This window comes from Pithys albifrons, chromosome 4, assembly GCF_047495875.1.
Source record: "Pithys albifrons albifrons isolate INPA30051 chromosome 4, PitAlb_v1, whole genome shotgun sequence".
Classification (NCBI taxonomy): Eukaryota; Metazoa; Chordata; class Aves; order Passeriformes; family Thamnophilidae; genus Pithys; species Pithys albifrons.
The window spans coordinates 50,395,220-50,420,213 of record NC_092461.1 but is presented as its reverse complement, the minus strand read 5'-3'; the positions used below and the strand labels follow the sequence as shown (position 1 = coordinate 50,420,213).

The window sequence follows — 24,994 nt, the reverse complement described above, 5'->3', positions numbered from 1 at the left end:
GTTTGTGGTGTTCAAACTAACAAGTGCTGTCTTGGAAACCAGATTTTGGCATTGTTAATTTTATTGTTTGTGTTCTCTATTTGTCTACTTTGGGAAAATTTTGCTAATTCTGCCTTTGGTAGACACAAATTCTCAGTGACCAGTAGGGTCCATTGCTGTAAATTGTGCAGTACAACTCTATTCTCTGATTATCTGTGGTTATTAAAGACTGGTTGCGATGACCAAGGTGGGCCTTTCCAGGTGTGTTTGTTGTGTTTGTATGTGGAGTTCTGTGCTTTGTTTGTTGTACAGGTAGTCTATTTACAATTTTCAATGTGTCTCATTTCTTTTTAATTTAAATTATACCATTTTCACCTTTTTAGTACTGCTCATGAAGTATAATCTTGTAGAAGCCCATAAAATTAAAATAGTAAAATCGAAAGTACTTGTATTCACACTTTTCCCATAGCATGTTTTAGTTTTAAGCTTTTCTCAATCCTCAGTCTGTCTTGTGCTTTTATGATTTTCCCTTTCTGGCCAAGAGGGGAGGCAAATTTGCGGTGTAATTGATTATGTTATGTATAAATCCCAGTGATGGCACAAAGTCTTAATAAGTTCCCTGCTGTTTAAAGATAAACCCACAATGTTCATTGAATAACAAAGCCAGACTGAATGAGCTTAAGTTTTCAGTGTATTTAATTAGGTAGATCTGTTGCATTCAAGGGGTCAAGTGAAGAATATTTACTCCATTAAAGGTACTAATTGACTCGATGTTATTGATGAACTGGTCAGCATGTCCACTGGAATATGAATGTGCATTTGTGTGGTCTCAAATAGAAGTTACATTACCTATCAGAAAGGTGAATTCTTGAGGATAACCTCTGTCCTTTGTTTTGATAAGCCTTTCCGTGTGTTGATGCACAAATCCAAACATGAATATATCTCTCTAATACCAGTCTATCAGTTGGCAAGCTCAGGATTCTTTCCTTATACAACATTTTCTTTGTTTGCTTTGCTTTGTTGGTAGGAGACGTACACAGAGGTAGCTGGAATGCAGAGGTTTGGGGCTTTCTACATGGATTACTTGTACACAATGGAAAGCACCAGTGGCAAAGGTACTTTTATTCTTTGTTTACCCTGATAAATAATAGAAACAAAGACTTTTCATGCCTAGATGGTCCTTGAGTAACTGTCTTCTAACTTATCTTAGATTTACCATCAAGATCATCATTAAAAAGCTTTCATCTTTGGTTTTTCATTGATGTCTTTGAGGTTAGCTATTTTGGGTAGCTGTTTATTGTTGGTGTGGTTTTCTCCCCCTCCCCCCGCATAAGTAATCACAATTATATTTTTTATAGCCAGTTGCTAAATGGAAAGTAATTCTTTCAGTGTTGTGCTGAAATTTATAAAGTATGATTTTTTTTTAAGTTGTCGTTATTGACTTTGCATGTGAAAAACCCCACATCTTTAGGGAAACCCCGGTTGAAGAATGAGGCTGATTGTGTGCTTGGTGCAGAAGATGAAAAGGACTGTGATTTTTGCCTCATGAAATAAAACGCAGGGATGGAAGATAGTGTGGAGAATTAATCTTTAAATACACTTATCTGAACACTTTTGTGAGCAACTATTAGCCTAAACCATGTGCACATAGATATTGGCCAGTTCAATGCAATAATGATAGTGACTTTTGTGAGTTCCAAAAGCTGGGGCAAATGCATTACTCTATCAGCAAGTAACATGTATATATTTTCACACAAGTGTTCTTGCCATTAATTGCAATGTGATTTCCTGCCCTTTCTTGGAGGACTGTTACCTACAGCTGCTGCTCTGCAGTTTCACTGTCAAATTAACAGTGCTTTCTTCCCCACCTGTGCATTTATTATTGTGAATACTGTTTCTCTGGACCTGTGTTGGGAACTTCTTACTACTGTGTGGCCAGACATTTATCTCTCCTTGCTATCTAGTCCAGCTCATCTGGTTTGTCTTTTTTTTTCTATTGTTGTATTTTTGTCTGTGTGTAAGAGAAGTCATAACTCCTAAAATTTGGTTTTGTTTTCTGGATTTGTTTGACATTAGAGATAAAAGGAGTAGGAAGGAAACTTCCAGTTTCCTTAGAGGATGGGTCATGCAAAATTTACATAAAAAATAACTGATGCTATTGCCTTTGGTAGTAGAGGAATACACTAGAAAATTTAACAGTTCTTTCCTAGCTCTGAGGCTTTCCTCTGTACCAGAGTGTGATGTGAAGCTGAGAAAATGTACAATTAAGTCAAGATTCTACTGCAGTCTACTTCTGGTTTTAATAAAGAAATAAATGTTTAATTGCATGTTGAACTGTAATGTGGAGAAGTTGAAAACCTGGGATAAGCCTTATCTCCTTTTTCAATCTTGGTATAGAAATTTGAACATGCACAGACTATTTGATTCTGAAGAAAAAAACTTTCTGGAGTATTTTGTCTTGTTTCTCTGAATGCACAAGGAATGCTATGATCATATCTTTTTCTGACTTATAACTTGCCATTTTCAGAAATTACTGAACTCAGGAGTAAAATTCTTTTCCTCAGTGCCAGGCTACTGTTACGTTCTGACTACATTTTTCCTTCCCTTTTCTTCCAGTTTGCTTTCTCAGAGCTTTGGCTTCTACTTTTGCTATCCAGGAAACCACTTCACAAAATATAGCTTGGCTTTCTATCAAGCTGTGTGCTTTTATTTTGGCATTACTCTTTTAATTTCAGCTACCTGGCTACATAAAAAAATGGAATGATTAATTTTTAAGTTGTTTAAATGGTTATTGTTTCTCTAAATCAAGAACTTAAAATAGTTTTATTTGAATAGTTTTGTTCCTCAGAAAAGCAAATGTGATGTTTTCTGCTAGTTATTTTCTAGCTAATTTTTCCATACTGTGAGATAAGTGCATAGTTATTAAATAACACATAAACAAACTGGTGTAAATTATGTCTTTAAAATGAAGATATCAATACCTCAAGAGTTTGAAAAAATATAAATCTGCTGCATTTTTAATGTGTGTTGTTTATATGACAGTTTACATTTTACTATTTCTTATTTTGGTACTAACTATGTTTTTAGTTCCAATCAGTGAAAAGCACATTCCGTAAAATACCCTAACCCAGCTGAAGTTACAGGAGGCAGTCACTGTGATTGTAAGATTTTTATCTGTAAGGGCAATTTTGGTTTGACACATTCTTTCCACCTTTAACCTCTCCTGAAGCGTAGGATTACTGATTAAACCACAACTGCCTCCTATATAATGTTAACCTCAGGAGTTTCATCTGTCACTTACAGAAGTGCATTAATCAATTTCAATATTTTGAATGAAAATGAGAGAGTCATGCACAGTAGTCTTATTTTGAAATGCTGCCTGTCCTCCCCTTCTTTTATTTTTCTGGTTTTTGGCTTCCTATTAAAATGCAAAAACAATTTCCCTGGAACCTTATGTAGCCTCTCAGTTCCCTGATCACTGATTTGCATGACTACAGACCTAGTGGGATGTACTTTTGAAGTTTTGAAGTTTTGTTTGTAATGTGTACCTGTCTGTTGTGGTGGCAAGTTTATTATGCAGCACTCACTTTGGTATTTTTTGTCAGTTAGAATTAGACATGTTTTACAGAGAGCTTGAATGTTCAGTGATCAAAAACATTTCAAGACACCTGTGATCACCTAGTTTGGTAGAACCAAGAGGTTTTATATCACATTCTCTTTGCACTTAGAATTAAATGGAACTGTTCCAGAAAGTGGTTTGTATAAATTCTATCACTTCAATATATTATTCATGTACAAACAATATATACAAGCAAGTATAAGTGTTTGAAAATGTAGGCTGTTACCACTTCTGGCCTTATTATTTTTGGCTGTTTTATTTTTATGTGATGTTACGGCTTTTTACGCTTTTTGGTGGTGTTCATCTGAGCTGAATACTCTGTCGAATTGGAAGGGTAAAAGTGTGTGTGTTAACTGCCTGTAAGATAAATGCAGAAGGCTGTATGCTGGCTTTTCTTAAAAAAAGTTTTTTTTAGGATTTATTAAAAAGGTTGTAACTCAGTTCCAGATGAAGATTTAAATAGGTTTTATAAGGCAGTATCTTTCTGTCCTTTTATCTTTTTCTTATTGTTGTTCTCAGGAAAACAACACGCCAAGGGAAACAAAGGCTATAAATGCTCTTGCCGCAACTTCTTTTGGGCTTTTAAGGATAAACTTAATTCTTCTGCTGAGTGTATGAGCCTGTAAGGGCCTGCAGAGCATTAGGCCAGCTCTGTGTCAAATTCAGCATAGTCTTGGTTTATTGAAGGACCTTTCTCCTCACCAGTGCTTAGAAGCAAGAATGTTTTCTAGTGTATGACTTAAACACAAGGGGGAAAAAGCCTATCCTTGCTTCCTTTTCCCCCAAGCTCACTTCTGCAGACAGAAAGACTTCTTTGAATGAATACAGGTATGAGTACAGTAAAGGAGAGAGGTGAAAGGGAATGCTGCTTTGAAAGGTAAAAGGTTGGGTTCCTGTCAGGCAACCAGAAACCACAGAATTGTTAAAGTTGGAAAAGTACTCTCTCATTGAGTCCAACCCTTAACCCATCACTGCCGTGTTCCCCACTAAACCATGCCCCCAAGTGCCACATGAGTACATTTCTTTCAACACCTCCAGGGATGGTGATTGCAATGCTTTCATGGACACCTTGTTCCAATCCCTGTGGCCAATTTCAGTGAAGAAATTTTTCCCAGCAACCAATCAAAACCTTCCCTGGTGCAGCTTGAGGCTATTTCCTCTCATGCTGTAACTTACTAGGGAGAAGAGACTGTCCCCACACCCTCGCTGCAACCTTCCTTCAGGTAGTTTAGTGAGCAGTAAAGTCCCCCCTGAGCCTCCTCTCCAGGCTAAACAATCCCAGATTCTTCAGTGACTTCATCTAAGACTTGTGCTCCAGACCTTTCACCAGCTCCATTTCCCTTCTGTACTCTCAGAATCCATTTAATCTTGATGCTGCTTTTGTCAGACTGACTGTTCATTTATGTAATGGTCAGCAAGCCATTTAATGTTTAGTGCTTGTGTCAAAGCAATGAAGACACTGTCAAAGTGATGATTTATTAGGAAATACATCAGAGTGAAGTTCTGCAAACTAAATACGTTAGAGGGATGAGGGAATTATTTTTGAAGTCATCTGTAACAGGAAAGCTTGAGCTTCTGAAATTTGCATAATTTAACTAAGAATTTCAGTGAAGTATGTTTAGAGAAATAGCCATGCTGTTTTTGGTAGCTGATGAGCTTGTATACAGTGGATGTGTGGTTTTGGTCTACGTTATTGCCTGACCTTACTAAGCCACTGTTTTTATCTCTGTGGTGGTTCTTCTAAAAATGATCTAAGACATAATGATTCAAGGAGTTTTTGTTCTTGCTACCCATGGAACAGTGAGTAGAGGTAAACGTGAATGGAAGGAAGGATTAAATCTTAGTTGTCAGTCTGGTTCATTATAGTACAAGTGAGTGTGATCCCATGACTCTTCTAGCCTGTGTACAGACAGCTGAACTTTCAAGGGCCAAGATTTGTAGTTTCTTCCCACCACACCTTTTCCTTGATTGCTGGGGATGGATATCTTTGTGACAAGTTTTGAGCAGCACCACTGTCATTGGCAACTTTACCCCAGGTGCCATAGAAGTTTGGACACCTCCAAAGTCCCAGACTTGAGAAATACAGTGTTCGTGGAAGGGTTCCTAAGTTGTACTCTGCTTGGAGACAAGGCAAAAATTTTTCTTTTTTCTCTGCATTAAACAGAAATAATGTTAAACAAACATGTTAAACCAGTCATGGTGTATTTGTGTTGTTAGACCTTTCCATATATTTATAAGTCTGTGATCATAGGATTTAAGTGGATGATAAAAATTTTTGTTATGTTCAATTGTTTGGTGTGACTTGTTATTTTTAAAACTTCTTGTAGTTTCTGGGAATCAGCAAGACCTTTCTTCGGTGAAGAGTGAAGATTTTGGAAATATTCAAGAGATGTCTACGAAAAGCCTCATTGTGGGCCCCCTCACTCTGCGGTTGGACAGCAGTGCCGTACACCGGATAATGAAAATGATAGTGTGTGCTCTGGAACATGAGTATGAGCCATACAGCAGAGCTAAGCCAGGTTTGCTCCCATTGCATATACACCAATGTACAGAGTTAAACCAGACCAAATCTAGTGCTCTTGAAGGTGCGGCTTCCAAACAGTAAAACTCCAGACCTGTCAGGGTGTTTTATGAGTCTGAAGATGAAAATGTAAAATAAAGATAAAATTAGTTGCAATATCCCCATCAGTGTTGGATATGCTTCTGAGATAACACTTTGGAAGCCATTTGTTTTAATCATGACTCCGGTTGAATAAGGAGGGCTTATTTAATTTACTAATCTAGCTTAAATTTGTAGTCTTAGACAAGAAAGTGTCCGTGTTGGTAATTATTATTTTGAAATAATAGTTATACAGGATGAAAATGCCTGGAAATAAGTTGTGGTGACTTGTTAAGATGAGTTTCTGAGGAAGAGCAATACAGATTTCTAAGGAAAATCCAGTTAGTGTTGCATTTAGCCTTAGGTGGAACCAGCATGGAATAATATTATTAACTATGAGAAGAGGGGAAGCTTTGCATTTTTCACTAGTCCCTAGCCATTTCTGAAACAGCAACTCTAGGACACATTTTATATATTGTAGTGAAACATATGTAATCTTGATTTATTGTAGATGTTGTAGATGGAAATAGAACTATGCCAAGCTTGGAAGAAATAGCGTCACTGGAGGAATACATTCCCACTCGACTTACAACGTTCACTGTTCTCAAGTGTACAGTTATAATCCCTGTGGCAGAATTCAATTTACTAGACCACTTGCTGCCCATAATCATGGGTGAGAAGGTATGTTTGCTCAGATAATCATTCAGTTCTTTATATTGGCATGTGCTATTCCATATAAATTTTCTTATTGGTCTGTTATTCCATGTGCTGTATGCATTGCTGGGTTCTGAATTAGTTTGGTGCTCATGAGCCTTAACTCCAGATACCCAAGACAAGTGGCATGTGGCTAGTTAGACTTACAAACTGAAGGTGTTATGTACTGATAGGAAAAAATAGTTTTAAAGAAAAAAGATTTTAAAGGATCAAGCAGATGAAAAAGTAGTAGCTCTGACCTTTTGATTAGAAGAATACCTGTTGTGCAGGTCTTCCCAAACTTGGTAGAGTCTGAAACCTTTTAACCCATAGGCTCAATAGAGACTACATACATGTTAACACCAGCTGTGTGTGCTAATTCCAAACAGGATGCCAGCAGGACCTGGGCTGTTACTGAGCATTTAACTGCTGAACAACTAGCTAAGAGAGACAGAAATTTCTGAACAGCCTTAATTTATCTTCTGGGTATGTGTAGTGTAACACCACCTAAAGAATCCTGTACTGGTTTTATTCCTACAGCACTCCTTTGTCAGTGCACGAAGCTGAGGTACCGTAGGGATGGATCTGTGTTTTGTAGTGCACATTTGCAGTAGGTTTATCTCTTGTGGCTGAGGCTTGAAGGTATTCTATGGGTAAGGGAAGGAATGGGAAGAGGAGCAAAACCAATTGATTCTTGATTTAATTAAATTTCTGGAACTTTTGACACTTCATCTTACAGGCTGAGAAAGCTGTGGTTGCTCAGACTGAAGAAGAGAATTCTTCAAGGAGACCTCATTGTGGTCTTTCAGTACCTAAAGGGGGCTTATAAAAAGAAGGGAGAGGAACGTTTTATACAGGTAGATAGTGACAGGGCAAGGGACAATGGTTTTAAACTAAAAGATAGCTGATTGAGATTGGTTGTTAAGAAGGAGTTCTTTACTCAGAGGGGGATGAAGCACTGGAACAGGTTGCCCAGAGAGGTTTTTCCTTTTTAGAACTTTTTAGCACAGTGCGCTGTAGTGGTGCTTTTCACCTTACAGGCATGGGAAGATGGTATTTTTATAATGGGAGAACAATCCTATGCTTGTTGTAGGTTTGAGGCAAAGAGTTTAAGTCAAGTGAACTTTTTGTTTAGTGTAGTCAGCACTTGGAGTGTCAATTAACATTTCCTGAGTGAAGCTGCACATATTTAAAATAATAATAATTTTGATTTTAAAATTGAAAACTTGTCAACTTACTGTATTATTTTGATGCAGCTGAATAGATTTTTAGATTTATAGAGTAGTTTGGATTGGAAGAGATCTTTTGATGTGTTTTCCAGGAGTCCAACATCCTGGATAAAGCAAGAGCAGGTTGCTGGAGGAGTTACTCAGTCAAATGCTGAATTAGCACCAAAAATGGAGGTGCTATTAAAAGCTTTCCCACAGGCCTGATTTGAATTGCCTGAGTTCCATCCTGTGTCGATCATCACTCACTCTCTCAGACCTTTGACAAGAGTCTGACTCCCTCATCTCTGTACCCTCCCAGCAGGTAGCAGTGGACAGCAGCAGGATATCCCTCTGACTTTCTCCAGACTGAATTACTTCAGTTGTCTCTGTCTCTCTTGAGACAGAGCTCATATCCTCCAACTCCAGAACCACCTTGTTTCCAACACACTTATTCTTTATGTTCATATCTGTACTGGATAGAGTACTTCATTTTAAGATACTATATAAAATACAGTTGTATGTCTAAAATTGCAGGGTTTATTTTTTTTGGAATGGCATCCTCTTTCGCTGAGCTATCTGAACTGACAATACGCAACTGATGACAGCGTAAGGTTAGATAAGTGTGAGATTAGTGTAGTGGTAGTGCTTTGGAGTGCTGCAAATGTAAACAAGTATTTTATATAACAAAATATTTTGACTTTGCATATTCTTGTAGTGGGTTGACCTTGGCCAGATGCCATATGTGCACCCAGCTACCCTCACTCCCCCTCCTCCAGAGCTCAGGGGGTGAGTAAAGGACCAGTCAAGATAGAGGGGGAGATCACTTATCACTTAAAAAACAGATATGACTTGAGGCAATTAATTTAATGATAAGAATCCAAATAACACTTGTCCCCCATCCTCCCTTTTACTCAAGACTCAACATCACTCCTTGATTCCCTGACTCTTTTCCTTCCCACCCATAGCAGAGGAGAGTGGCAAGTGGGAGACTGTGGCCAGTCCCTGCCGCTCCCTCATCCTCACACTGCTCCCCTGCCCCAGAGGCAATCCTTTCCGCAGGCTGCAGTCCTTGAGGGAAAATCTGCTCCAGTGTGGGCTCTCCACAAGGCTGTGATATCTGTCAGGATACATCCACCTGCTCCAGTGCGGGGTTCTCCATGGACTGCAGTGTGGATGTCGGCTCTGGTGTTGTCCTTCATGGGCTGCAGTGGAATCTCTGCTCTGGTGCCTGGAACACCACTGCCTCCCTCTCCTTCTCTGACCTTGCTGTTCATAATGCTGTTTCTCACTTCTTTTCCAAGTCTTTGTGTGACATTCTTTCCCTTTCTTAAATACATTTCTGCAGAGGTGCCCCCTGTGTGGCCGAGGGGCTCAGCTGTGCCCTGCGGTGGGGCTGTTGTAGCACTGGCTGAGCCTGACCTGGGGCAGACCCCACCTCACCTCACAGAGGCTGCCCCTGAGGCCACCACCAGCATCTGGACATCTGTACCCAAGACAATTCTAGAGAAAAAAATTGATAAATTCTAAACTTCAAGGAAATTATTTTGAATAGACTAGAGGGTTCATAGTATATTGAGTATCATGTCATGGTGTCTGTCTGTAGTTTATTACAAGTAGATTTGCTGGTGTGTGTAGATAAGAATAGTTAGATATGATAAATAATGCATCTCTAATGTAATAATGATACGGTTTTTTTCTTCCCTCCCCTAGAACTTAAGTGGGGTGTTAAATGCTGCAAGTTTCCATCCCCTGCGGCCTTTGCCTTCCATCCGAATTTTGGTGGAAAAGGTTAACCTGGAGCACTCGGTGCCAATGTATGCTGAGCAACTGGTGCATGTCGTCAGCAGCCTGGGCCAGCCCTCTGACAACCTGCTGCATTACTGTTACTCACACTGCTATCTGAAGGTAAAGGAAGGCTTGGGCACCGTTTCTTACTGCAGTGTGCTGAGCAAAAGATCACACATGTATAGTTATTCTTAAGTGTTAGCAGGTTCCTGGGAGAAAGTTTTCAGCTTATCAAAAAGGACATGGAGTAAACACGTTTCATATAATGTTTGGGATTGCTGCTTCTGAGTTGAGCCAAGTGCTTTGTAATATGAACAAAGAGCTTCTTGTGAGGGAACTGCACAGACTGAAGCCCCAGGGTCTTTATGGCAAGATTGAGTTAAAATAATTCAGAACAAAACCTTTTTCCTCCTGCCAGATATTGGTCAGAGACTATGTGGATTGATTGCTGCAAAGTACACTTACAAACCTGATGGGATGTTATGAGGGAAACCCATCACTTGTAGTAGTATTGATATAGCAGAACCATGATAGGGAAGGTATGCAATCACACACTGTTTACAATTTAATTGTTTTTCATTGCAAGAGGAAAGACTTCTGAATGTTCTCAGTTAAAGATAAATTATATGAGAGGAGTTCTTACTGTGAGGTTTGGGGAAGCTTAAGCTGTGGGAAATTGTTCTAAGAGTATTCAATTGCCCTCTGCTCACAAGAGGATTTTTAAAACAGGCCTTCCAGCCTTTTGGGTGCTACTAAAATGTAAATATTTAATACTAATACTGTTAGTTTTGCTCAGTTTTTCAGTTATCTATTCACTTCCATGCTGATATCTTAAGAATTTAATTAGTTAAATTTTTATTATCTGCATGAAAGAAACTGTGTTTCAGAATTGTATGGCAAGCTTTAGGTTTTCTGGGTGACATGTTTGCCTTCTGTCACATTTAAAGTGATTGCAATATTGCAAGTCATCTGTATATTTTTCAGTTTGAGGGGATTTTTCTATTAAAAAACGTTTTAGCAGCACAATTTGAATGTCAGATTTGAGTTTTAAAGGGTTTATTTGCTGGCTTTAATACTGGCCAAAGTGTTCTGTTCTGATGTGAATGATATACAGCATGTTAAAAGGCAAGTCTACAGAAACTTGTTTTCCATATCGTACAGGGAAGAGTCAAAGAATTGTTATGATGAATCTTTCTATAGATAGGCTCTTTCTAAGAAAAAAGCTTTGAAGGAAAGCTTTCAATGTCCTTAAATACCACTTTTTCATACTACTGTTGCAATTACCCAAAGTGATTTTATTTTATATGAAAGGCAGTGTTCAATCTGAAAGTTTAAAGGATATAGAATGAAGTATTTTAGTTGATAGATTGCAATTCAGCATTTTTTAAAAATTCAGCAGAGCGTAGTTAACACTTTTTGAGTAAAGAAAATATTTTTATATGTATTCCTCTTAGGGCATTATTTTAGGTAGATTTTTGTATCTGTATTTGTGTTTGGGGAAAAGGAATTAGGTAGAAATAACACACAATTTATTTAATGTTTATTGAGTGTGTATATATATATATATATATATATATATATATATATATATATATATGTATGTATTTATGTTGTAAAATAACTTGAAAGTGATCTAATCATGTGATAGCATACTGTTTGACTAACTGAATTTGTTCCAGATATTTGGTTTTCAAGCAGCACTGACTTCTTTGGACAGTAAGGGATTATACTGCATCCCTGTTCCAGTTATCCCTTCATTCAGTACTGCTGTTTATGGCAAGCTGATCAAGTTTCCCAAATACTGGTGAGCATTAAACCTGAGCATTAATTGTTGAAGTAATGTACACAATTACTTCTGCATTTATAATGAGTGATTTAAAAATGCCAAGCTTCATATATATCCCTGAACTTCTCTGTCTCTGTCATATTCTATTCTTAAATCTGTTATCAGTAGTAAGTTTCTTTGTAAGGATTGCTGTTAATAAACATTTTAGGCCCTTGTTTAGCTGAGAGAACATCCTGCATAAGCCCTGTAGTAAATGGCTTTCCTCTGGACATTGCAGATTTCTAGAGCCAGTTTTCACTCCTCCTTGAGTTGATGCCAAAGCAGAAGTGACAAACTGATAGCAAAGCTTCATGTGTTTGACTAAACAGGTCAACTCTTGCTCTTTTAAACTCAACCAAATAAAAAGCTACAAGTTGGGGGGTGAACCCCCCAAAACCTCCCTACCCCACAAAGTCTCTACTACAATTTTATTTTTTTCTCTTTACAGTTGGAAGTGTTTTAATATTGTGATCAGCTATTTTAGCTGTTTACAGTAGTTCATATCTTAAATACGGACACTTTTCTTCTGAAAAACATCTGTGCTTTACTATGAATTAAGCTATATAAAAATTTTTTAAACTTAACTGCCATGGAAATTCAGTATTTAAATTTACTTCTACAGTTCAGATCTCATGTTCATAAATGTCAATGTCTAGTAGTTTATATTAATAAGTTGCATTTATAAAAACTTTTCAGGAAAATGCATTTTGGCAATGCTTTGGACAGGATGTTATGTTTTTTTATCCCTTATTTTGAGCAGTAGCTGTTTGTAATACTATTTTATGGCTAAATCCATGCAAAGAATTTTACATAAAATGACAAGATAGCAGGAAACATATTAATATATTAAATACTTTGACTTCAGTCATTGTCTTGTATAGCTAATTTGTAAGATACATTTCATTGTGAAAGCTCATTTATGGATTAAGAAAAAAGGACTATGTCTATGATTGTTCTTTGTGCCACATAGAGAATATACTAATTCTTTTCTTACAGACTTTGACATGTTAAATGTAAGAGGGTTTTAGCATTATCAGCACACCACCAGGTGGTAGCAGCCTAACTGACTTTGTCATATTTTTTATCAATAGTTTACAAAAGTATTAACCAGATAAAATTAATTGCTGTTCTATTGCAACATTTTGCTAAAAATAATAAATGTTACCAGAATAACCCATAATCGTCAATAATCAGAGTACTTCAGGACAGTGTTAGGATTGACAGCCTTTCCTGACATAAACTGACATTTATCACTGAGCTCAGGTTAGTGATCCTTGTTTGCAAACTATAAGAATGGATTAGTGTTCAGTGGTCAACTTACATTTATTTACTATATTATATATCCCAAGGTTAGTTATGTGAAAAAAAATATTTTTGAGATGAAACATAGCTGAAGAAACTTGTGATTTGCCAAGCTGACGGTGTTCAAGGCTGCTGGTTGCTGCTGAGTGCTGTGCTGTGTGTGCCTGTGCCTGTTGCGCTCCACCCCTCCCTGCGCCCGTGCCGGTTCCTCGGCTCTCCCACTCCTGCTGCTGCTCACCTGCCATCGTTCTCCGTCCCCTGTTTGTGGCCTCCTGCTCGTGTTGTCTCTTGGTGCATTCCTGGATTCTCTCTTGGTTTCTGTCTCGCTGTGTTCCTATCTCTCTCTCTTTTAAAAATGTGTCATATTGTGGTGTGTGCCTAGCTGGAAAATAGAGTACTGTAGATTAATAACATAAAAGAGCAGTAGTTTTGGGGAATGCAGGCAAGAGAACGGCCTTAAAACAGCAAGGCATTTATTACTAGATCTTCTAAGATCAACACTTACTGTGCTCTATTGTATTTTTTTTTCACTTTTTCCCTGGGATATCTTTTTCTAAAGCTTATTTATTTATTAACAATATAAGATAGTTATATAAAATGAACTTATTCCAACAATTTATCTAAACTAAGCAGCACCAATTTGTGAGTAATAAAGTAGAAAAACAAATGAGTACAACAGCAGCCTGGTTAAATGAAGTGTAGTTTGAAGTGAATAAAACTCCAGATGAAACACATCAAATAGCACTTCAACTAAATCGAAATCAGCATGAGGACAGAGAGCTTCATTGAAGTCATGCAGTGAGTGAGAATTAGTCTGGTAGGATAACCTGGTAATGTCATTAAACTTAAACTCAGTCCTCCCTCCCAAATTATACCACCTGCTTTATTTGGATTTGTGGATTTCACATTCCAGAGTTTCTTAAAGTACACACATCTGATGCTACATGTGTTCTTCTATTTCTTTGTAGAAAATATATACCACAGACCATACCTTTTAAAAACAAAGACATTTTATGAACTGTTATGGAATCCCTTAGGTAGTATGTTTTGAGTTAGCAGTGAAAATCTCAACTTTATTTCTGACATAAATCAGTAGACTAGCTCTCTTTTCTAGTTTCAGTACAATAATCTGAAAATGTATACAGTGTATAAAATATTGCAGTAGTATTAATTTTTTAAAACTGTTTGATAAACATTGGCAGGATGTTTTAATAGATAAAATTTCCACAGCACCAGCCCAGTGAGTTCCACTAAATAACCATCAACTGCCATAAGGTGCTGTTTTGTTTATTTATTAGATTGATGTCTGTTTTAATTTCAGTTAATACACTTTCTATCTATAAAAGAATATGTTCAAACTCACTAGTTCACTAAGTCTTGGACATTTTTTAAATTGAATAGCTAATTTATTTTTATTGGAAAGTACAAACCATCTGGTCTTTTGTTTTTGTCAAGCATAACAAGATGCAAAATACGTTCATGTCAATATTTTACAACTACTTTATGTAGTGTTGCATGCCAGATTGTAAAGCAGCTTTCAGGAGGATGTCTAAAACCAACTGAGAATTAACAAAATATGGTTAAAAGCCTAGAGTGAAGGACAAGAATGTTTATTGCCAAACAGGAATTAGCTGATTTCTTTTTCTTTTGTTCTTTTGGCTCCAATGTCTGTGGTAACAGATGAGGTAATCTAGTGTAAAACACTTCATTGTATTTCTGAAGAATATTAAGCTCACATGACAGAATATAGATTTCTTATAACTTTTATTTTTTTTATCTGATTTGTGGTGAAGTATCCTCTGTATACTTTGAGCTAGATATCGGTCCAGTTATGTGTATTATTTTATTGCTTTTCTTTTCTTAACATGTTCCAGACTCTGTGTTTTTCTTTATCAGGTCTGTGGGAAGTTTCTTACTGTCTCTACCTGTGACACCTTTTGGTACTCTGGCTGGCACACTAGGAGGTTAACCTTTTGGCTGTTACACAGTGATACTGGGAAATGTACTTTGCCAGCAACCTGAACATGAGCATTTTGTTGCGTGACTTCCTGGATTTTATTTTGAATTTGTCACCATGTAGTTGTGAAATGGTTGCTTTGTACACACAATTTAGTTTCTCTTACATTTTTTAACTATAATATTAACATTACAAAAACTGAGGATTCTGTAGCCCGCATTATTACTCTATAGGTTTCTGCTCACATTTTTGTTGCTGTGAAGGTGTTAGTATTTTTATACAGCTTTGCTTCCATTTTCCTCCATGATCTGTCCCCTTACAAGGCAAACATCCCTCTCAATCAAAGCCAGGTACTGATGTGCCATACAGCAGTATTCTTATTGACAGAATTAATGGATAGACTCCTACACAATCCAGTAAGGTCATTATAGGCTCCAGTATGAGTCAGGATGTGCACCCGTTCGTGTTTGCTCTATGTGTCATCTTGCAAATCCTGCGTGCATTTGATGGTATCCCAATGAATTGACCAGAGTGAGGGCAATTCATGTTGATGCACAAATAGAATGGTAGATGAAGATCTGGCTTCTTGCATAGCAAGAAGTTTAGCAAGGAAATTAGCTCCTGCTGACTTGACCTTTACCAACAAGGTACTACTGTGGTGACAGTAGGAGATTTTAGAATTTGCTGCTCTTTGAAGAGAGGAATAAAAATGTATAATGGATCAGGTGAACTGTCTATCTCTGTTACTTTTTTGATTGAAATATCTTTGCAGGCCATGTCCAGTGGAATCTGCTTATAAGTGGAAATCACAGTTCATTTCTGAGCTTGAGGGTCACAAGACGTAGCTGTCATGCTGTTCAGTGGAGTTGTGCTGGTGAGAGGCAAGGGGACCCTCCTGGCAGGAAACACAGAGCCACATAGCCTCAGACTGGGAACATTAGATCGTAAATCTCGGAACTTTTCCAATAAATTGACACTTTGGTCTGGGTTTTGACAGCCTGTTTTATTGGCTAGTCACAGTAAATCAAGTGTAATGTCAATTTAGATTGGGTGTGGATTGCGTTTCACGTGGGCAGTTGAGGGGCATGCTCGTTTCCTGGGTCAGAAGCAGAAACAGGTTGAAAACAGATGAAACTCATTTTGTAGCATTCAGTTGTGACTATTAGTTATGTTAGTAATTGGATATATCTGCCAGATGAAAATTCAGGGTGGATTGAATGCCTGAACAGATGCCATCAGTGTGTGGGACAGGGGAGTTTCAGCCACATCAGCATTGTGCCAGTTAGATCTAGCACGTGTTTAAACCTGTCTGAACTACTGAGATATGCCAGTGATGTGGCCTGTGCAACAGCAGAGTACAACAGTCACTCTCTTGGGCTCTGCAGAGGTGGCTGTGTATAGCAGTCTCAGATGTGAACAATCAGCCTAGGGAGCGTGCTGGCTTGCTTCAGCACTCTGTGCTTTTCTGACATTGCCTGGAAAACACATCAAACAACATAACACTGAATGAGATTTTTTTTTTAATTAACTTATTGGTAGCTGGTTTTGGTAGGGCTTTGTGAGCAGCAACTTCGACGCTTTCAGAAATTGGTTTAGTGTGCATATTTGTGTTTGAGGAGTAGGTATGTCAATATCAGAGTACGTTTCAAACAGTAATTAGCACAATTTAACAGCTTTAACAGCTTTCACTTTTCACTGAAAACATGATTTAACATATCTTGCATTATGAAAGTTCAAGGGAGTCATGCTTGCATGTAAAGATGAAGATGCTTAAGGAACTCGTGTGGAATATTTTCTAATCTGCAGTGATATTAGTGTGTCAGGTTTCAACAAGAACATTTTTGGGCACTTTTCTACTGCAGTCTTCTAGAAGGAGCTGTTTGTTACCAAGAAAAGCCCTTTGCACCAGGAGTTTTGCAGTCTGAGTACATGACTTGCAGCTTGATTAGTGTGACAACAAATTAACTTCAGTTGCAAACCTCTGGTTTAATTTTTTTTTTTAAATCAAGTCCAGATCTAACATTACTGGTTCCTAGCAGATGTAGCAGGCAGCATTCAGCAAATCTGTTAAAAGTGCACTTTTAATCAATGTAAATTGGAAGCAGTTGTATTGTTCAGTATTGTCCATGAGGAGGAAATTCCGCAGAGTTGACAGTAAAGGGTGGTCATCTGTAGTGTTTCCAGTGTAGTTATTTTGACTAATTAATTGTCAAGTCTCTTCAGTAAAAGTAAATTAAACCCATTAACTAATATCTGTCCAGGGATAGTGATTGGACATGGCTAAAACTTAGTCCTGGTGGTTGTAGCTGCTGGCAACAGTATTTGCTGGCATTTGTACTAGAAACAAGCAAATGTATGGGATTTCAAAATGTATGGGATTTTCAAGGTTAAAGCTGCATTTTGGTTAGAGGCTAGTGGAAGGTATTGAAAATTTAGTCTTATAGCTGAAATTCTGTTATGTTTTCTAAAGAAAAATTGAATCCCTAATATATATTCCGTTTACATTGGATGTATTTAGAAATTCAGTTTCTCTTACTTAGTGGTAAAGCTATCTGTATGAAATGATCTGGTTAGGATTTTCACTGATATTCTTTGTTTTGAGGCTTTACCCATGTAAACTCTGATTAGAAAGATGCACTCGTGGCAGCTTTTCACACAAAGTTTGTCCTTTGTTTCTCCAGAATTTTCCTGCAATTTGGTACTTTTTTTCCTGACCTCTATAGGTGTATCAGTCTCTGAGCTAGCATCTAAATAAATGTAAATATTTAGGTGGCTGCTAAATGAAACATTCTAGAAAACATCTATGGTCCTGAGTCTTGGTGGCCTCTGGTGGCTCAGCTCATATACACATACCTGTGGCTTTCCCTCCCACTCCCAAAAGGAGGGGAAAAAAGTAAAATTGAACTAGGGATTTGATGAGACTTCAGACTGTGAATAGCTTCTGCCACACTTGGTCCCTTCAGCACTGTTTGAGAGGTGCCAGCTGCCATGGCCTGAGACTGGCAGAGGGCAAGCAAGCAGCCAGCAGTGTGCACAGCCACAGCCAGTGCTTGAACCTTACCCCCTGAGCCCAACTGTGGTGTCATTCTGCCAACCAGCCTGTTCAAATACTGGGTGTTACATAGAATTCTGAAGAACTGTACTTTAGTGTTGCAGTTCTCTTACCTTTCACATTTTCCTTTGCATCTTCTGTTTGACAGTGGGCATTGATAGGATTGAAAGCACTGTTTTAAAAATTCATAGTCATTAAATACAGTGCTTTTAAGAAAAAATGGCCTTTAATTCATTAGGACTTCAAATATAGTTCCCTATAGAATTATGTTTATGAAATTGTATTACTTTGTGTATCAAATAATCCTCTTTCACCAAAGCTGTATATTTAAAGGCTTCTTGAATAAGCTATATGCCTTTCAATTTGGCTATATAGAATTGCTGATTTTCTTTATGTTTTTATGGTTACCTTCATTATGCTCATGGATGACTATAGTGTTGCTGGGCAGGCTGTAGCATGTCTTTTGACTCTTCAGAGCATCACTCTCAAGCAGTAGGCACCACTTCCACTCAAAGTGAGATACCAGAAACTCTCTAGGCTTTGATTATGCACCTACTCTTACAGGGGTGCTCATCTGACTCTCATTTGAAGCTGATAACCATGATAAATGGTAGCTAAAAACATTGTATTAGGAAAAAAAAGCTGTATTTATCTTAACTCAAACTGGATACAAGGGCTCATGTGCATGTTCAGCTGTCCATAATCCCTTAGCAGCTTTCCTGCAGCCACATCCAGCCCTAGGCAGGAGAAGCACACTGTCCTGTGTCCAGGATCATTTGTTTGCTGTATCTTCCTCATACCTATTTCCCTCAGGACCCAGATACGCTTTCTCTTTTCTATGGGAATAGTTCTTCTCATAGATCAAGATCTGTCTATGAACCCATGACCTTGGCATTATTACAACCAAGTTTTAACCAACTGAGCTAATGTCAGGGTTTTAATCTTCCAAAGGGCGTTGGCTCCCAGTTTCTGAACTAGATTTTTTAGCATGGTGTATTTTGGATGAGAACTTTAGAGGGCCATTTAAACAAAAACAAGAAAAGAACAACTAAAGTCGAGCTCAGGTGTGATATAAGGCCCTTAATAAACCATAAGAATGAAACCTCTTTGTCATATTTGGAAATTGTTACACCTGTTGCAGGTACTTCTGGTATCAGTGCAAGAAATGGAAAGGATTATGTTAGTTCAGACACTAGTGCAAAAAGTGTGGCTTAATTTTTCAGTTGATGAGATTTTTTTTTCCCATTATAAGGTGTTGCTTTATAAACAAGAGGCTATAAGATTTTTTCTTTGCTGATGCGTTTTCTTTGAGATTAATGGCTGATTCCAAATGAACAATCAAAGAGAAGGAAATATATATGGTAGGTGTGATTAGAATATTCCTCTGAGAGTGAAGAAATATGCATTTACACAGAGAATGACAGAATTAAGCATCTGATTTCTGTATTTTAAATTTTTAAAAGGAGGGCAAATGGAAATGGAATTTTTGAAATGTCTCTGACTTGGTCTGTTGCTCTGAAAGTACATGTATAACTTTGATTTTTTTGGTACATCTTGGGTTTGGCTGTGTGTATATATTATAAGAAAATATCTTTCTGATGTGTTCTACTGTCAGTATCTTTTCATTATGTGTGTCTGTGATAATTTGGATGGTCTTGAAGACTCACTAGGGCATATGGAGTTTTTAATTACTGAAATAGGAGGCACACAGTGAATAGACTAAAACTGAACACAGGAAAAATATATACATAGAATCTGCTTCAAAGTTTATGTATTATTTTTGAGGAATGAACAGTGTAAAGTAATGCTGAAGTGAGTGCTTAAAGATGTTAAAATTAGATTTAAAAATAATTGCAGTCTTTGAAGTACAAAGTATTACGCATTTACTGAGATCTGATGTTTTGCTTTAAATAGCTTTTCATATACTTTAAAATTCTTTTGAGGTTGCGGCTTAATAAGGCCACAATATAATGATTTTAAAGCCTTTATACTCTTTCTGCAGTTGTGCAGGGTGTACATGTGAACCATTAGCCCACCTTGTCCATTCATGTCCTTGCTGTTGAAGACATCCTTGATCCATACTTTGCTATATTAAAGGCTTTTCTGGTAATCAGAAAAACAAAACACACTTCCCTGCTTCCAGCAATTTCCTTTTGATGCTGTAACTTCTATCTTAAGGGCTCATGGAATTGACTTTTAAGGTACTGTAAGGCAAAGAGTGGAGTTAAGTGCTCTTATTTAGCAGTGAGGTTGGATTAAATGATCTCCCTTCCAACCCCAACCATTGTGATTTACCTTTCTGGATTTAACAGAATTCAGCAGTTCTTTGTGAATATATCCTCATTCAGCAGGGGATGATGAGGGAATGGTATGGCACTACAGACATGGGTTTTTAAAGATGGCTTTGTATCTTTCAGTCTTGTGTATTTTGTTTGGGGCATCTCCATTCAGTGCAATATTTTTGTTCAAATACTCTTTTTGTTGTACTAATGCAGACAGGCACCTTCTTACTTCTCTGATGACTATAAAAGATTTCCCAGCATTTCAAGTAACCTTTTCTCTATCGTTATAAACGAGGAGTTTTTCCCACAAAAATGTTTATTTATAAAACAAAATAAAAACTATATATTTTTTTAGTAGAAGACAGAATCTCTCAAATCATAACCAACTTAGCTTTTTGGATGGGTATCAGTCTTTGTTTACTTGAGGTTGAGGCTCTGTTCAGCCTTTGAGTCTTCAGCAAGGAATTAGAAACTGTGTTAGTTCACACAAAAACCTTTGAACTGGATTTGTCAGTGCAGTTTTCTTCACTGAGCACCAGCTTGTTTGAGCCTTTCTGGCTCCCTGTTTTACCTGCTAATGGCAACCAAATGGCTCTGTGTGGCAGATTGAGATGATTGATTTAATGGCTGTTTCTGCTGCTTCTGGGGTTGTGTGGAGGGGGAAGGAGGAGAGGAGAAAGGAGAGGATGGGGTTAACCTCCCTGGACAGTAAAGCAGGCTGCTCTGTGGGGAGCCAGTTCTGCACACCGGGTACCACCCTTGTGGCTACTGAGATTGGATTACACCATGGTGTATAAACCAATGATACTGGGCTTTTAAAAGCTACACAAAATATTAAGGCTTGCTTTGTTCTAATAAACATAGGTCTTTGCAGTTTGAAGGTCTATGGTCACTAGCAACTTTTATCTGCTTACCTCCAGTGGTTTTGATCATTCTCAGGTATTTAGTTGCAGCATCTCCAAGTTCCTGCTGATTCCTCCCTGCCTCCCTTGCAACATTTACCTAGGAGATAAATGATAAAAACATCATTCAGTTTGTCATTGTGCTGGTTTAAAGGTGAACCAGCAGGGGAAATGAACTCACCACGAGAGATATTATAAGTCAGACCTAAAATTTAATAATAATATTACAATAACAACACTGACACACAAGGGAAATTGCTTTCAACTCACAAAACCCCAGCAGTATAACCCAGTGTCCTGGGGCACAAACCCAAGAGGGTTTGTTTGCCCTTGTGCTGAGACCCCTGTGGTTCCCCCAAGTCCAGAGCAAAAGGAAAAGAAAAACCTGTTGGTGCAGGCGAGGGCTGTGGTCTGGGCGAGTGCAGGGATCTCCTCCTGTCAAGGTCTTGCTGCTGCTCTGGATCCGACGAGAGGTTCCCGAGGTCTTCTTACCCACCACTTATGTACCCTCAGGGAGCTCTCAGTCCCTCCCCCTGGGCGGAGACTCACACAATGGGTGATTAACTCTGGGAGCCAGGGGGTGTTGAGCTGTTGATGGCCCATTGGCAGCTCCGCCCCCCTCAGGCTGGGTGTGAAGGTGATAATGACTCCCTGGGCAGCTGCTGCTAATGGCCCATTGACCTTGGGGAATGAATAGAGGGGGTAGAATACACAGCTTTGATCACCCCCACACAGGGTTAGCTGGTCCCTCCTGCTGAACTAGGACAGTCATTACTGCTTTTTCTGGTAGGAACTACTTCTCATGAAAAGATACAAGGTAAAATTTAAACATAGAAGTAAAAGTTCTCTGCTTCTCATATGATTTCCTCTGTACCACTGTCATCAAGCCAGTGCTAGCCTATGGAAAGTCCTTTTTTCTTTCCAGACTTGTTTCTGATTATTTTTGCTTTTAATACATTTTGATCTTTGGTCTCTGTAATGAGTACTGACTTTTCTCATGGTCGTTACTCTTGGATCTTGTTAAACATAATGCAGCTAAATGTCATATCCCTTGCCTTGTTCTCACTAATACTCACCATCAATGATAAGAAGATTCCTAGATCCAAGTGAAAGATTTAGAACTTCTAGCAGAAGTAAAGAAAGACTGGATTTTCTAAATGTAAGTATGAAGAAAAGTCCTGAATTGGCACAGATGGCATTCCATGAGGAAAACTTCTTATCCCGTGTTTTCTGATTTCCACCCCATAATTTGTGGATCTCTGAAGATGCAGTTCTTTAAAGATGTAACTTCATGCATAACTTTAAATTGTTTGATGTGTGTAACCCATCTATATTAAGTGCATAAAGATTGAGGCCTGGTTGTAATCTCTTTAGAGCAGGGAACTTGTAATTTCTTCTTTAATAGATTGCTCATATCGCTTTAGTGATTATTTCTGGAGACAAGCATTAACTAGTAATTAGAAAAGGAGTTTTTTAGAGAGGAAGGAGTAGGAATTAGTCACTGACCTTCACTTGCAATTTGATGGGAGTTCGGATTTCTAACATCTGTCCCATTGATGAACGAGTAAGCTGAATTTGATCTAAACATCCTAAATGTGTTTCTTTATTGCAGCTGCACATTTAAGATGTTTCTGCATTGAAGTTTCAGCAGCCACCTTGGTTTATCAAGTGTCTAAAAATAAAATTGAAAACCTCCAATCTGTTGTTGGTATTGAAAGGATTTTTGTTCAGATCTGTTGCATCTGGCACAGAGGTGACGACCAAACTAGAAGTGGGCCCAGATTGCTTTCTTGCCTGCTTTGTTGAACTTTTAATCCAGTGGGTGGAAAGACTCATCTGATGCTTAGTGTGGCTGGAATCAAGTTGGGGGAAATTAAGCAGTTGGGACTGCCCTCACCATCCAGGCATTTGTTTTTTTCTTCCAGTCTTCCACCTTTTTAACATGGCAGGTAAAGTTATAGTAACTGTGAGGTCACTGCTTCTCACTTCCTTGTTGCTTTACAAACCACTGTTATTATTTGCCTGTAGCAATCATCATTTTTAATCTAGTCATTATAACTTCTAATCTCCAGATGTAACACAACAAATAAAGTGATTTTAAAAACAATCCAAGTTTAGAGCTTCTAACAGGTATGTCCATAGTCTTGCATTCTTTGCTTGAAATAGATATTTTTGGCAAGTTTTCTTCCTTTAGATATTTGATTTTATTTGATATTTTAGATATTTGGGTTTTTTCTTTTAATGTGCATTTATTTTTGCTTTGCTATATAAAAGTAAATTTTCTTTTTCCATTGAAACACACACTGTTGAGAATGGATAATCTCTGTTAATTTTCTAAGCCATATGGAAGCTTTTACTCTGCCTGTATTGTTTTGTTTTCACAATTATTTCAAGAAAATTTGTGGGGTATTTTTTGAAGTTTACATATGACTGAATACTTTATAAAAATTTTTTTCATCACCGACAATTTAAATTTTTAGCACTGATATTAAAAAACCTATATGGAAGTCAGTTTTAACATGATAGTATTTTACTCTTCTAATCCCATATCTGAAATTTTCAGAAATACCAAGTTAATGTTCTGATTTACTGAAAAAAAGAAAAAATTGATGAACTTTCAAGTTCATTGTTTTCTTCCTTGTAATGGATTGTATAATTAGCAGTGTTTCCTAGAAATAAGAGACGAAGGCAGCTGCAGCTCCTGAAAATTCACCTGTGTAAGTAAGAGATGATGTAAGACGTCAGGCAGCTTTTAGCAAAGTCTATAGAAGAGCAGAAGAAGTTTTGAAGACATCAGTCTTAGAGATGCTTTTGAAATTCAGTGTTCTAAAGCAAGCTTGTTATTTTTTCTATAATAATTAACGTGACCCTCTAGCATGAATAACTGTGTGTTGCTGTCTGAAGACTGAAAATATGTGTTAGTATACATGGACGTGATATGGTTTGGGTTTTTTCTTTTTTTGTGAGTAGCAGTGACTTCAGTTTTGCATTTAAAACAGTAATTCCAGTTCCCTTCCTGCATATTCCCTTCAGAGGTTTGATATTTGTCAATAAATAGCTAGACATTGTTTCCTTTACAACAATAATAGTGGCTTAAATGTTAATAAAAAGGATCAAAATGGTCATTTTCTTAAAGCTGATATGAAATGTCAGATGAAGCAGAAATACAGTTTTGTTGTAGGTCTGTAGATGAAGCCTTCGTTCATCTCATATAAAACCAGCACACACTTTCTGTTTGCCTAAGAAGAAAGATGTGTAAATGCTGGCTGAAATTATTTGGGCATTTAAACTACCTTCAGGTTCTTCTAAGGCACAGTTACTGGGTTCTAGTAGCAGGTTACTGCTTTTGTTATTCTGGAAAAAATGAACTAATCGTATTTTACTGTACAGGATATGAGTAATAACAAAAATCAGATTTTTTCAAACATTTTGTAGGTTCCAGCTTTGCAGTTGGGGACTCTGTATAAACCTTTGGGCCCAGCTGTTCACCACTATATTCTTTCAATCATTGTGAGGTGTTGATTTTACAAGAATGAGTTGCTGTTCCTAAAGTCTAAAAACTGAAAATACTTCATAACGGGCCTGTGAATTGGTTATAGTGGTGCCTATGCTTGGTGTAGAATAAGGTCCAATTCATGTTTTCATTCAAAAACAGTGAAGAAAACTATTTTCTTTAATGGTACGCCAGATTTGTCCAAATATTTCAGCAAGTCTGTATTACAGTTTGTCAGCAAACTGGGTACAACTGAAGTGTATTTAAAAATCATTTAATTAGGACAGATTCATTTTCA

The 24,994-nt window shown here is 37.6% G+C and overlaps 1 protein-coding gene across 8 annotated transcripts in view; it reads left to right on the top strand.

Annotated features, from left to right (window-relative positions):
• Positions 1–24,994, top strand: part of VPS13B (vacuolar protein sorting 13 homolog B) — a 427,169-nt gene that overhangs the window by 57,693 nt on the left and 344,482 nt on the right. For all 8 annotated transcript variants that reach the window (XM_071554088.1, XM_071554086.1, XM_071554089.1 and 5 more), the window contains exons 12-16: positions 1,007–1,094; positions 5,926–6,117; positions 6,709–6,878; positions 9,809–10,003; positions 11,563–11,687. In XM_071554088.1, the coding sequence (XP_071410189.1) occupies positions 1,007–1,094; positions 5,926–6,117; positions 6,709–6,878; positions 9,809–10,003; positions 11,563–11,687 (770 nt within the window). The remainder of the gene's footprint in view (positions 1–1,006; positions 1,095–5,925; positions 6,118–6,708; positions 6,879–9,808; positions 10,004–11,562; positions 11,688–24,994) is intronic.